Source organism: Scyliorhinus canicula, chromosome 7 (genome assembly GCF_902713615.1).
Source record: "Scyliorhinus canicula chromosome 7, sScyCan1.1, whole genome shotgun sequence".
In the NCBI taxonomy this organism is placed as follows: Eukaryota; Metazoa; Chordata; class Chondrichthyes; order Carcharhiniformes; family Scyliorhinidae; genus Scyliorhinus; species Scyliorhinus canicula.
In genome coordinates this window covers 134,021,671-134,035,364 of record NC_052152.1, presented here as the reverse complement: position 1 = coordinate 134,035,364, position 13,694 = coordinate 134,021,671, and the positions used below count along the sequence as shown (strand labels likewise).

At 50.4% G+C, this 13,694-nt stretch overlaps 1 protein-coding gene and 1 long non-coding RNA gene across 2 annotated transcripts in view; one reads left to right on the top strand and one right to left on the bottom strand.

The window, feature by feature from the left end:
• The window catches only part of gnas (GNAS complex locus), a 408,925-nt gene extending 398,860 nt beyond the window's left edge, over positions 1–10,065 (bottom strand). The window contains exon 1 of the mRNA XM_038802970.1: positions 9,612–10,065. Coding sequence (XP_038658898.1) covers positions 9,612–9,882 — 271 coding nt within the window. The 5' untranslated portion in view covers positions 9,883–10,065. The remainder of the gene's footprint in view (positions 1–9,611) is intronic.
• Positions 9,810–13,159, top strand: LOC119969392. Its single transcript, XR_005461341.1, has 2 exons — positions 9,810–9,958; positions 12,977–13,159. It is a non-coding gene; the product is annotated as an uncharacterized LOC119969392 (long non-coding RNA).
• The last annotated feature ends 535 nt before the right edge of the window (positions 13,160–13,694 follow it).

Here is a 13,694-nt window from a genome sequence, read left to right as displayed (position 1 = left end):
TGCTGACAAAGGCCATCAGTTTCATTGAGAAAAATAAAACTCCTGGAAGCAAGGGCTTGCCAACTGAGTTGTATTCGACCCAGTGGGATATCAGGCCAGACCGATGGAGGTGTACGAGTGTCTGTTTCTGGCCAGCAGTGTGTCAGAATCCATGAGATAAGGCATCACCAGCATCACCTACAAGTGGCAGGGTGAGAGGGAGGAAATCAGAGAAATTAGCAACCCATTTCACTGCTCAGAATAGACCACAAAACTCTGGGTGGCACGGTGGTTAGCACTGCTGTGGCACCGAGGACCCGGGTTCGAATCCCGGCCCTGGGTCACAGTCCATGTGGAGTTTACATATTCTCCCCGTGTCTGCGTGGGTCTCACCCCTACAACCCAAAGATGTGCAGGGTAGGTGGATAGCTAAATTGCCCTTTAATTGGAAAAAAAGATTTGGGTACTCTAAATTTATTTTTAAAAATAGACAACAAAATTCTGTCCAAGGTCAGCATCAATCGAATCCATTTTGGTAGGAATAATAGCAAAAGGGATTATTATTTAAATGATAAAATATTAAAACATGCCGCTATGCAGAGAGACCTGGGTGTGCTAGTGCATGAGTCACAAAAAGTTGGTTTCCAGGTCAACAGATGGTTAAGAAGGCAAATGGAGTTTTGTCCTTCATTGCTAGAGGGATGGAGTTTAAGACTAGGGAGGTTATGCTGCAATTGTATAAGGTGTTAGTGAGGCCACACCTGCTGTATTGTGTTCAGTTTTGGTCTCCTTACCCGAAAAAGGACGTACTGGTGCTGGAGGGTGTGCAGAGGAGATTCACGAGGTTAATCACAGAGCTGAAGGGGTTGGATTATGAGGAGAGGTTGAGTAGACTGGGACTGTACTCATTGAAATTTAGAAGGATCCGGGGGGGATCTTGTAGAAACATGTAAAATTATGAAGGGAATAGATAGGATAGGAGGTGCGGGCAGGTTGTTTCCACTAGCGGGTGAAAGCAGAACAAGGGGGCATAGACGCAAAATAAGGGGAAATAGATTTAGGACTGAGTTTAGGAGGAACTTCTTCACCCAAAGGGTTGTGAATCTATGGAATTCCTTGCCCAGTAAAGCAGTTGAGGCTCCTTCATTAAATGTTTTTAAGATAAAGATAGATAGTTTTTTGATGAATAAAGGGATTAAGGGTTATGGTGTTCAGGCCGGAAAGGGGAGCCGAGTCCAAAAAAGATCAGCCATGATCTCATTGAATAGCGGAGCAGGCTCGAGGGGCCAGATGGCCTACTCCTGCTCCTAGTTCTTATGTTCTTATGAATCTTGTCTGCTCTGGAGTCGGTAATCCATTCTGACCAGACCTGCGCTGTACCCATCAGCCTGGACCAGGAGAATGCCTTTGACAGAACATTGCACATCTAAATGATGGATGTACCCTCCAAAATGGGGTGTGTGGAGAGAATCCCTGATTGGATCCCATTGTTCTACACAAACATCAAATGTGTAGTTTCAATCAATGGGTGAGAATCAGAAAGCTTTTGGATCAAATCTGGAGTCAGACAGGGCTGCCCTCTCTTCTATGTCTTGTCCATATGTTATATCAATCCTTATGCGAGTCCATCAGGGAGGATGCAGGCATAAGAGGCGTGACAATCACAGACAGCAGAGACACTCAGGTCAGAGTCTCCCTGTACATGGCGCCACCTTCTGCTAGGATCCGTTGTCAGTGCACAAACTGAGGAGCATCTGCAACAAGTTAAAAGGGCCCCGAAGTCAAAGTCATGTTCTTTGGGAACCTGTGCCAACTGATCCTTTGCCCTCTTCACTGTCAAGCCAGACTATCTTAAGGTGCTGGGCATGTGGTTCAGAGGTGCTTGGGCATGCGCTGGAAACTGGAAGGAGGATTTAGCCATGGTAAAACAAAAACTGGGCATGTGAGAGCGACATTCCCTCTCCACGGTAAGTAAGAACCCAGCCATCGGGTGTCAGGCTCTCTCTCTGTGCTGAATGTGGCACAAGGCCCATATCCCACACAGCGGTTACCTGAACCATCTTACATTTTATCTGGAGTTTAAAAATGAACTATGTTCACAGTGATATGTTGCCGTAATGGGCCTGCAGTTGTCACTATGTGTCGAGGATCCAGCAATCCCTGCCACAAAGGATAAGCCTGACCATGTTGCTCGACCAACGCTCCATTCAGTTGGATTGTGTTGTTGCACCAATCCCTTGTACAAACGTTTATGCAGAAAAGCACCTTTGGCCACAGGTCCATTAGGCAGCGGTCTGCAGATGACTTCCGTGAAGTCCTGCGGGAATAGGAGATGACAAATCCTGTCGGATGGCTGCCTGAGCAGACTGTCAAGGTTATTTAGAATAATGTCTCATCGCCAGAACTTTGAAACAAACGGCAAGATGCAGCTTGGCTGGTGTTTAGATCCTTCCTGCATGCTCGAAGTTTCCTCTCCCGACATTGCACTCGAGATGGCTGAACCTGTGTCCAGCTCCTTCTTGAATGCACCTTTGCAAAGCAGCTCTGGAAAAAGCTGCATTTACTATTATCAAGGTTCACCCCCAGCAACTCTGACACAGGACTCTGTGCATTTGAGTTGTTCCCAGGGATGCACACCGAGATAAACATTAAATGTGGCTGGAAGACCACCAACCCAGTGAAAGATGCTCTTTGGTCTGCCCAGAACTTGTTGGCCATTGGCCTTCCAGTGAAGAGTTGTCCACAATCTAATGTTGCAGACTGACACATTGCAAGGTGCAGGACTATTTGCTGAGGGATGCATTAAAGCTTGAGGCAGCTGCTGCAAAGACTCGATGGGGAAAGGTCACTGTCTCAGTCCGAGTGCACCGAGGGACTGGAAACTGAAAAACCTTTTGGTTATATGTTTGATTATGCAATGAAATTGTAAATATCGACTGTAATTTTAAATGCAGTCAGTAACATACAGCATTAGAAGAAGAGTTGTTTTGAACTTTATATAATGATAATCTTGAACGATTATGTAATGTACTTTCATAACTTTTATGAATAAAGTATATTTTTGAAGGATAAAAATATTTCCATCTGACATGAGTCACATGTAATGCAGGCTGGGCAAGGATAGCAAGTTACTGTCCCAAAAGGACTTTGTTATTATAATAATCTGATAGCTCATGGTCACTTTTACTGGTGCCAAATTATTTTTCTTTTAATTTCCAGATTTGTTGTTTTAAATATAGAATTCAAAACTCTCGACCGGCCATGATAAGACTCATGTTCATGTCCACTGTTTTTTTTCAGAATCACATTAAATTTTGTAAATGCATCAGAATAATATGAGATAAACACACCGATCATCAACTTGAGAAAACAAACTTTGTTTTCGGGATGTTAACACTTTCCATGCTTCCGACAAAAAACTCAACACTACCCCTTGGAAACTCTCACTGACCTTTGTAAACAAAGAAAAACAAGTCCCACATCTAATTCACCCCCCAGTACAAAGATATTCGGCTGAATTCTCCGAGCCGAAATCGCGGTCGACGCAGTGGCGGAGAATGGGTGTCAATGATGAAACCCATGGGTGTCCCTGGAGAATCGGCACGAAGCACGCGCGGTCTAGGGGGTGCGGGTAGGGGGCCATTGACAGGGGCCCCCGCGGCGATTCTCCCACGAAAACTGGCCGAGTTCTCGACGGCGTGGTTCTAACCACATTTTGCCTGTTGGGAACAGCCGGTGGTGGCTGCAGACTCAGTCCACGGCCGTCCTGGTGGGGGGGGGCAGGGGGGTCCTTCACCAAAACCAGACGCTGGCATGGTAACATAGCCCCATTATTGGAGATTCCCACCCATTACAATCTGTTATAGGTGCAATGCAGGAGTTTAAAGAGAGAGGGTGAGAGAGAAAATTATGTAAAGCTCAGTTTTTCCTGATTTGGAGCCCAAAACTCACGGGAAGCCACAATTGCCAAAGCTTGCTTATTTAGAACATTGCCTACATGAAAAATATTTGGATGATCCAGTGGTACTGCCCACTTGCTGACATGTAATGCCAAGGCCACAGCTGGATTCCAATTACTGCTGAGTTTCTAATCTCAGCCCTGATGTCTGTTTATGTCCAATTCAATGTTTTTTTTCAAAAGAAAATTGTCCATGGTACAATCTTGATGGGGATAGGGAAACAGAGAGACCTGGGGATTCATAGGCACAACTCTTTGAAAGTGGCAGGACAAGTCAACATGGTTGTTAGAAATAAATGGCGGGCGGCACACGGTGCAGTGGTTAGCATTGCTGCCTATGGCGCTGAGGAACCGGGTTCGAATCCCAGCCCTGGGTCACTGCCCATGTGGAGTTTGCACATTGTCTGCGTGGGTTTCACCCCCACAACCCAAATATATGCAGGTTAGGTGGATTGGCCACACTAAATTACCCCTTACTTGGGTGAAAAAAATAATTGGGCACTCTAAATTTATAAAAATAAAACAATGAATGGCAGGATCCTTGGCTTTACGAATAAGAGTATAAAAGCAAGAAATCTATGCTAAAGCTTTATAAATGGCTGGTTAGGCCTAAGCAGGAATATTGTGTTCAGTTCCGGGGACTGCACTTTAAAATGAATGTCACAGCTTTGGAGAGGGTGCAGAGGAGAGTTAACTGAACAATTCCAGGGATTGAGGACTTCAGCAATAAAGATACGAAAGGAGCTGGGATTATTCTCCTTATATGGCAGAAGATTAAAAGTGAGATTTAAAAAGAGGTCTTCAAAGCGATCAAGGGTTTTGATAAATAAATAAAGACGGTTTCAATTGGCAGTAGCTCACGGTCACAGATTTAAACTGGCAAAAGAACCTGAGGCGAGAGGGGCAGCACAGTGGCTGGCACTGCTGCCTCACAGCATCAGGGACCCGGGTTCAATTCCAACTTCGGGTGACTGTGTGGAGTTTACACATTCTCCCAGTGTCTGTGTAGGTTTCCTCTGGGTTCTCCGGTTTCCTCCCACAGTCCAAAGATGTGCAGGTTGGGTGGATTGGCCATGATAAATTGCCCCGTAGCGTCCAAAGATTTGCAGGTTAGGTAAGGTTATGGGGATAAGGCATAGGTGAAGTGCTCTTTCGTAGGGTCAGTGTAGACACGATGGGCCGAATGGCCTCCTTGTGCACTGTAGAAATTCTATGGCGATAAGCACTTTTGATTTACAAAAATGAATGCAGTGAGCTGTTATGCCTGGGAACACACTGCCAGAGAGTGTGGTGGAAGCAAATCCAATCATCACTTTCAAAAGGGATTTAGAGATTTACCCGAAAGGGAATCATTTGCAGAACGAGAGAGTGGAACTAATTGGATCACCTTTTCAAAGAGTTGGTAAAGGCATGATGGGCCAAACAAGCTCCTTCTGTACTGTACGGGTTCCATGATGTTATTTTTTCTGCACCTTTATGCGGACACCTTTTCTGCTACACCGCTGCAGATGACATCCAATGGAGGATCATGCTGTTTGTCACTATACTTGTAGGAAACAACTGTGGTCCCTCTCCAAGCTCCAGCTGTACAGAATTACAGGCCCAATCTAGGTTCCACTGGAAGCTATGCCATCTATTCTGCCTCTTTAAAAATATGTACAATAACACAAAGATCCTGTTTGCAAAGCCACACTCATATTCACCTTCGGAGAGGAGAAAACCAGAGCCAGCGCTGATTCCACCCATATACATATGTAAAATAAACTGGGTAATGTACACCAGTGACAGATGTGACTGGCTCCACCATTATCACAGGCCAAAGCAGCCAACAACCCATCAGCTGTACAGGCCATGAATAGAATATTATCCTCACAGGTGTCAGGCAATCTGCCACACATTTTTAAATTCCTGAACGCAATCAGAAGCATTAAAATGTCAGCATACCAGCTACCACCACGTTGGCTGTCTACATACATCCTTTGTCTCACTCTCAAACAAACGCTTTGGCCCATAGGGCAGGGTACAATGCTCACCAAGAAGGACGCATCACGCATTTGGGTTACCCATTAGCAACAACATGTTAGAACTGCCTCAGCTTCCCATGAAGCAAAGTTTCTTATTGTGATGCAGTACTCCTTTTGGTAAGTGTATGCGTCAGGCCAGGATTGAATTGTGCCCGAGTAGCCCACTGACACTCATAGATTAATCCTGACTTTGTGCAATAAGTCTAAAACTCCTTGATAACAAGTTGGCAACCCATTTGACATCTCACCTCATATTTATTTCCACCAACTTCAACGGTGATTAAAAATCTTGAGATGCTAATCAAGAAAAATTCAAAATAAGCTGTCGATTTATATCCATTTCATAATGAAAGCACAAAGTCAAGATCTACCCCTCATTGCTCATTGTCCAACCTGCACAGGAAGGTTGATCCCTTGAGTAAGGTTGGGGAGGGGGGAAAAAGATGCTCACAGAACACAACATGCTGGACGGAAAAAATAAATTACTTACTTTGAGGTACATCACAGCCTTAAACATGACATTTTACATTTAAACAGGCTGCCTATCAGTGTCGTTCTTGCCAATTATAAGAAATTTCCCCAACATTCCCCTGATAATGACAGCTCTTATAAGTGGACATGCTCACCAGCACATCAGTAATGAGTTGTGTAACCAAGGGTTTGCATCAACACTTTTGAATACAACATCCCCCAATTCCTGCTACATGTTCAAGGTTTTAAAAAGGAGAAGTTAACTAAACTACAAAATGTAACCTTCAAAACATCAACAAAGTTAAACGGAAGCAAAAGGCACTGCTGGAAAATGGAAATTAAAAGCAAGAAAAAGCCAGCGTGGTGGCGCATTGGTAGCACTGCAGTCTCATGGCGCCGAGGTCCCAGGTTCGATCCCGGCTCTGGGTCACTGTCCATGTAGAGTTTGCACATTCTGCCTGTGTTTGCGTGGGTTTCGCCCCCACAACCCAAAGATGTGCAAGGTAGGTGGATTGAACACGCTAAATTGCCCCTTAATTGGAAAAAATAAATTGGGTACTCTAAATTTATTTTTTAAAAAGCAAGAAAATGCATAGCACGTCCGCCCGCACCGGAGAGAGGTTAGCATTCGATCTGCAGCAATTCTTTCTTTTTTTAAATAAATTTAGAGTACCCAATTATTTTTTTCAATTAAGGGGCAATTTAACATGGCCAATCCACCTATCCTGCACATCTTTTGGGTTGTGGGGGCAAAACCCACGCACACACGGGGAGAATGTGCAAACTCCACATGGACAGTGACCTGGGGCCGGGATTCGCACCCGGGTCCTCAGTGCTGTAGGCAGCAATGCTAACCACTGTGCCACCGTGCTGCCCTTCAATCTGCAGCAATAACCAGGCTCTTATCAGATATGTTAGACAGTAGACACCATCACATAATGCAATATACCAATCAGAAAAAGCAAAAAGGCCCTTTGCACATGACAAACTGATACTGAACATCAGTAGACCAAAGCAAACTGTTCAGAGAATCTAATCCATTGCTCTGACACTCCACTCCTTGCTATAAGACTGGGACACTGCTTGTTATATTTATGTCTGAAAGAAATGGTCCTCAGACTATTACTAGTCAGTGCTGAGTTCTTCAAATTCCTGTGCAACACATTTACATAAAATGTCTTTTCAATGGCGCAATATTGCAAGGTATTTCACTGAGGTATAATCAACGTTAATTATGCCAAATTAATGGAGGAGCCATCCGGTGAAGAGTGTAAAAGCTTGTTCAAGAAGTGGGTTTTAAAGGCAACATAGTGGTTAGCACTGTTGCCTCATGACACCGAGGACCCAGGTGCGAACCAGGCTCCTGGTCACTGTCTATGTGGAGATTGCACATTCTCCCCGTGTCTACGTGGGTTTCCTCCGGGTGCTCCAGTTTCCTCCCACAATTCAGAGATGTGCGGGTCAGGTGGATTGGCCATGCTAGATTATTTCTGCATTGTAGGGATTCCATGAACTGGCACAATATAGAATACTCGCAGAGTGTTGAATGAATTGCATTTTACAGACATTGGGAGAACAGCCAGGAGATGGCAAAGCCATGAAGATGTGGGTTTCAAGGGCAGCACGATAGCACAGTGGTTAGCACTGCTGACTCACGGCACCGAGTTCCCAGGTTCAATCCCGGCTCTGGGTCACTGCCCGTGTGGAGTTTGCACATATAGGTGAATTGGCCACACTAAATTGCCCCTTAATTGGAAAAATTGAATTGGGTACTCTAAATTTATAAAAAGAAAAAATGAAGATGTGGGTTTCAGCCACAGATGAACCGAGGTAAGGGCAGAGGGGAATAATCTTACAGTGGTGGAACCTGGCACCCTTTGTTATGGTGACAACATGAGAACAGATGCCATGCTCGCAGTTAAAAAGGACTGTGAACACAGAGGCACTGGAGGAACTAGGACTATCAGGGAGTTGGGGCTGGGTGATCGACCATTTTTGCACCCAAGACAATAGATTACATTTACAGACCACTGTCAAGGCAGTAAACATCTCAGTGCACTTCATGGCAGGGTAATCAGACAATAATCAACAATGAGCCAAAGAAATCAACATTAGGACAGGTGATCAAATGTTTGATCAAAAAGGTTGATTCTAAGGGCCAAAAAGTTTAGGGAAAAAATTCTAGGGCCTAGACAGCCCGAGGCACAGCTAGAAATGGTGAGGTGAAGTGAATGAGGTACGGCAAGGGCCCAGAGGGGAACACGGCATTCTCAATTGTTTTTTGGGCTGGAGGAGGTTACAGGGATAGGGAAGGGTGAGGCAAGGAAACAATTCAAATATGACATTGAGAATGAAGTGTTGGGCAGCGCGGTGGCGCAGTGGTTCACATTGCTGCCTCACGGCGCCGAGGTCCCAGATTCGAATCCCGGCTCTGGGTCACTGTCCATGTGGAGTTTGTACATTCTCCCTGTGTTTGCGTGGGTTTCGCCCCCACAACCCAACGATATGCAGGGTAGGTGGATTGGCCATTCTAAATTGCCCCTTCATTAGAAAAAAATGAATTGGGTACTCTAAATTTATTTTTAAAAGGAGAATGAAGGGTTGCTGAGCCAGGAGCCCATCTAGGCCTCAGGGATGGTGGGTGAACGGGACTCAGTGCGAATTAGGATAGAAGACTTTTGGATGAATTCACGTTTTCGGAGGCTGACCAGGAGAGTTGAGACGTTGTGTCATCCATGTGTGACAGTCAGACCCCACTTACCACACCGCAACAGTCCCTTTCTCCCAACCATCCCCCCTCATCAAAAAAAGGTCTGCTCTCACAATGATCAACTTCTGTCTTCCAGAGAATTGTAACCAGAACTTAAAATACAAACGTGTTAACATGTAAACTTTTCAAGTACATTAACTGGTGTTCACAGGGCTGGGGTCAGTCACCAGCTCTTTCAATGCAATGACAGTGCCAGTCTAAAGCAGTTCATCCCAACTTTCTGTTTTGGCTCCTAAACTGGTTTTCAAGATCTGTGACAGCCCCATGGAGTTGGCCAAAAAGAACAAAACAAAACCAGGAGATCTGAGGTTACAGCCTGGTGATGACTGAGGTGCAGTTATAATTCATGAAAGAACAAGTTGGCATGCAGGAAAGAGGAGAATGCTGGAGCTGAGCAGGGGAGACTCACCGAGCAGTAGCAGCCGGTGTGTTTGTTTGTATTCCCGTTTCTCCGCCTTCAGGCTCTTGTCGATGCTGCGGCTCCGTTTCTTGTCGGCTTTGAGGCGGGCTTTCTCCTCGGCCCGCAGCCGCTCTCTCAGCTGCCCGTCCGGCTCCTGGCCGCCCCCGCCGACTTCCCCTTCCCCAGCGGTGGCACTGGGCGGCCGGGCCCCTGAGTAAGCGATGCTGGAGGCGCTGTGGGGACCGATGAGCCGCGATCTCAGACTGTAACACGACCCCATGCTGCAAGAATGTAACCGAGCGCTGGATACAATGAAGCGAGGCAGCGCTCGGCGCCTCCCAGCGCTGCAAGGGAAGGTAAAAGGGACAGCTTCAGGCAGAGCGTGTCACCATCACAGCCCAGAGAGAGGAGAAGCCCAGCTCCCTCTCTCTCTCTCCTTCCTTCCTTCCCCCGCTCCTTCCTTCCTTCCTTCCTCCCTTTCCTTCCTTCCTTCCTCCCCCGCTCTCTCCTTCCCTCCCCCACCCCACCCCACCCCTTTCTCCTACCCCACCCCACCCTTTCTCCCACCCCACCCCACCCCACCCCTTTCTCCCACCCCACCCCACCCCTTTCTCCCACCCCACCCCACCCCACCCCTTTCTCCCACCCCACCCCTTTCTCCTTCCCTCCCCCACCCCATTCTCCTTCCCTCCCCCACCCCATTCTCCTTCCCTCCCCCACCCCATTCTCCTTCCCTCCCCCACCCCATTCTCCTTCCCTCCCCCACCCCACCCCTTTCTCCTTCCCTACCCCTCCCCACCCCTTTCTCCTTCCCTACCCCTCCCCTCTCTCCTTCCCCACCCTCGCCCCTCTCTCCTTCCCCACCCTCGCCCTCCCCTCGCCATGCCCTCCCCTCGCCATGCCCTCCCCTTGCCCTCGCCAGCCTCCCCGGACAGGCGCCGGAATGTGGCGACTAGGGGCTTTTCACAGTAACTTCATTGAAGCCTACTCGTGACAATAAGCAATTTTCATTTCATTTCATTTCATGCCCTCCCCTCGCCCTCCCCATGCCCTCCCCTTGCCCTCCCCTCACCCTCCCCATGCCCTCCCCTCGCCCTCCCCAGGCCCTCCCCTCCCCATGCCCTCTCCCCACCCTCCCCATGCCCTCCCCTCGCCCTTCCCTCGCCCTCCCCATGCCCTTCCATCGCCCTCCCCATGCCCTCCCCACGCCCTCCCCATGCCCTCCCCTCGCCCTTCCCATGCACTCCCCTCGCCTTCTACATGCCCTCCCCTCGCCCACCCCATTCCCTCCCCTTGCCCTCCCCATGCCCTCCCCATGCCCTCCCCTCGCCCTCCCCTCGCCCTCCCCATGCCCTCCCTTCGCCCTCCCCTTGCCCACCCCATGCCCACCCCTCGCCCTCCCCATGCCCACCCCTCGCCCTCCCCTTCCTCCCCTCGCCCTCCCCTTCCTCCCCTCGCCCTCCCCTTCCTCCCTCGCCCTCCCCTTCCTCCCCTCGCCCTCCCCTTCCTCCCCTCGCCCTCCCCTTCCTCCCCTCGCCCTCCCCTTCCTCCCCTCGCCCTCCCCTTCCTCCCCTCGCCCTCCCCTTCCTCCCCTCGCCCTCCCCTTCCTCCCCTCGCCCTCCCCTTCCTCCCCTCGCCCTCCCCTTCCTCCCGTCGCCCTCCCCTTCCTCCCGTCGCCCTCCCCTTCCTCCCCTGCCCTCCCCTTCCTCCCCTGCCCTCCAATTCCTCCCCTGCCCTCCCCTTCCTCCCCGTCCTCCCCTGCCCTCCCCTTCCCTTCCCTCCCCTGCCCTCCCCTCCCCTGCCCTCCCCTGCCCTCCCCTTCCCTCCCCTCCCCTTCCCTCCCCTCCCCTGCCCTGCCCTCCCCTCCCCTGCCCTGCCCTCCCCTCCCCTGCCCTCCCCTCCCCTTTCCTCCCCTGCCCTCCCCTTCCTCCCCTGCCCTCCCCTTCCTCCCCTGCCCTCCCCTGCCCTCCCCTCCCCTGCCCTCCCCTTCCTCCCCTGCCCTCCCCTTCCCTCCCTCCCCTGTCCTCCCCTTCCTCCCCTGTCCTCCACTTCCTCCCCTGCCCGCCCCTTCCTCCCCTGCCCGCCCCTTCCTCCCCTGCCCGCCCCTTCCTCCCCTCGCCCTCTCCTTCCCCTCCCCTTGCCCTCCCCTTCCTCCCCTCACCCTCCCCTTCCTCCCCTCACCCTCCCCTTCCTCCCCTCACCCTCCCCTTCCTCCCCTCACCCTCCCCTTGCCCTCCCCTTCCTCCCCTCACCCTCCCCTTGCCCTCCCCTTCCTCCCCTCCCCCTCCCCTTCCTCCCAATGCCCTTCCCATGCCCTTACCTTCCTCCCCAGCCCTTCCCTTGTCCTCCCCTTCCTCCTCTTGCCCACCCCTCGCCCTCCCCCTGCCCTTTCCTTGCTCTCCCCTTGGGCTCCCCTTCCTCCCCATGCCCTCCCCTTCCTCCCCTCGCCCTCCCCTTCCTCCCCTTGCCCTCACCAAACCCTACCCTTGCTCTCCCCTTGCCCTCCCCTTCCTCCCCTTGCCCTCCCCTTCCTCCCCTTGTCCTCCCCTTCCTCCCCTTGTCCTCCCCTTCCTCCCCTTCTTCCCCTTGTCCTCCCCTTCCTCCCCTTGTCCTCCCCTTTCCTCTCCTCACCCCTCCCTTCCTTGCCCCCTCCTCTTCCTTGCCCCCTCGCTCACACTCCATGCCTCCCTCCCTCCCACCCACTCCTTGCCCCCCACCCTCCCACCCACTCCTTGCCCCCCTCCCTCCCACCCACTCCTTGCCCCCTCTCTTCCATTCCTTGCCCACCTCCTTCCCACTCGTTGCCTCCTCTCTCCCACTCCTTGCTCCCCTCCCTCTCCCTCATTGCCCCCTCCCCTTGCCCCGATGCCTCCTCCCTTGACCCCCTCCCTCCCCTTGCCCCCCCTTCCCTCCCTTCCCCCTTGCACGCTTCCACTCCCACCCCTTGCCCCCTATTCCCTTGCCTCCCTCCATGCTAGCCCCTTGGCTGCTCCCCCCTGTCCCCCTTGCCTCCTGTCCCCATTTGTCCCAGCCTCGCCTCATCCCTTGTCCTGCCTTGCCTCATCGTCATGGTCCCCCTCGTGTGTGTGTCCGCCGCGCCAGTGACACTGATCTCGGCCGAGTGTGGTGGCGCTGGCCACAGACCGCCCATCGGGAGCGGAGCATCGCGGGAGGGCCCTCCGATGACATGCCAATGCTATTTCAATGGCATCATCGATGCGATGATGCCATTTCCGAGGGGACGGAGACTTGAAAACCAGCATCAAACCGATGCCGCCCCCAAGTCGGGCATCAGAAGGGATTCTCCGCCCGATCGCCAGTTACCATATAAAAACCCTCTGGTTTTAATATCCTCTGTAATTATCCTTATACAGGGACATGGGAAGAGTGTTGGAAAAAGCCATTGAAGTGGATGATCATCCGGGATTGTATTGGATGTGGAAAAGGCTCGAAGTGCGAAATGTCCTACTCCTGCTCCTATGTTCCTATACACTCATGAAAGACAAGCCTACTCTGTAACCTTCTCTATAGTATTAATAAACCAGTTGTTAAGACCCCCTGGGCTAGTGCGCAGTCAATGCCAGCCTCACTTGACCCAGAGTCGTAACATAATTGAAATTCATATATAATTCTTAGAAAAACACCGTAGGTCTTTGGCTCTTGGCTGCCCATAATCTATAGCCACCAGGTTTGTGAATTTAAACACAATTAATTTTTCAAAATAAATTTTGAATACCCAATTCATTATTTCCAATTAAGGGCCAATTTAGCATGGCCAATCCATCTCCCCTGCACATCTTTGGGTTATGGGGGTGAAACCCACGCAAACACGGGGAGAATGTGCAAACTCGCAGGGACAGTGACCCAGAGCCAGGATCGAACCTGGGACAGTGCTAACCACTGCGCCGCCATGCTGCCCTCACAATTCATTTTATTAATAACAACTATAATTAAATCTGCAGCACATATAACAGCTTAATTATTATCTAATTCCTAATCCCCCCTCTTTAATTCGCCACCAGCGTCTACACATACACACATGGCAGACAAGGGCAAAGGTGGCTGACTTGGATAACAGATCGAGGAGACAGA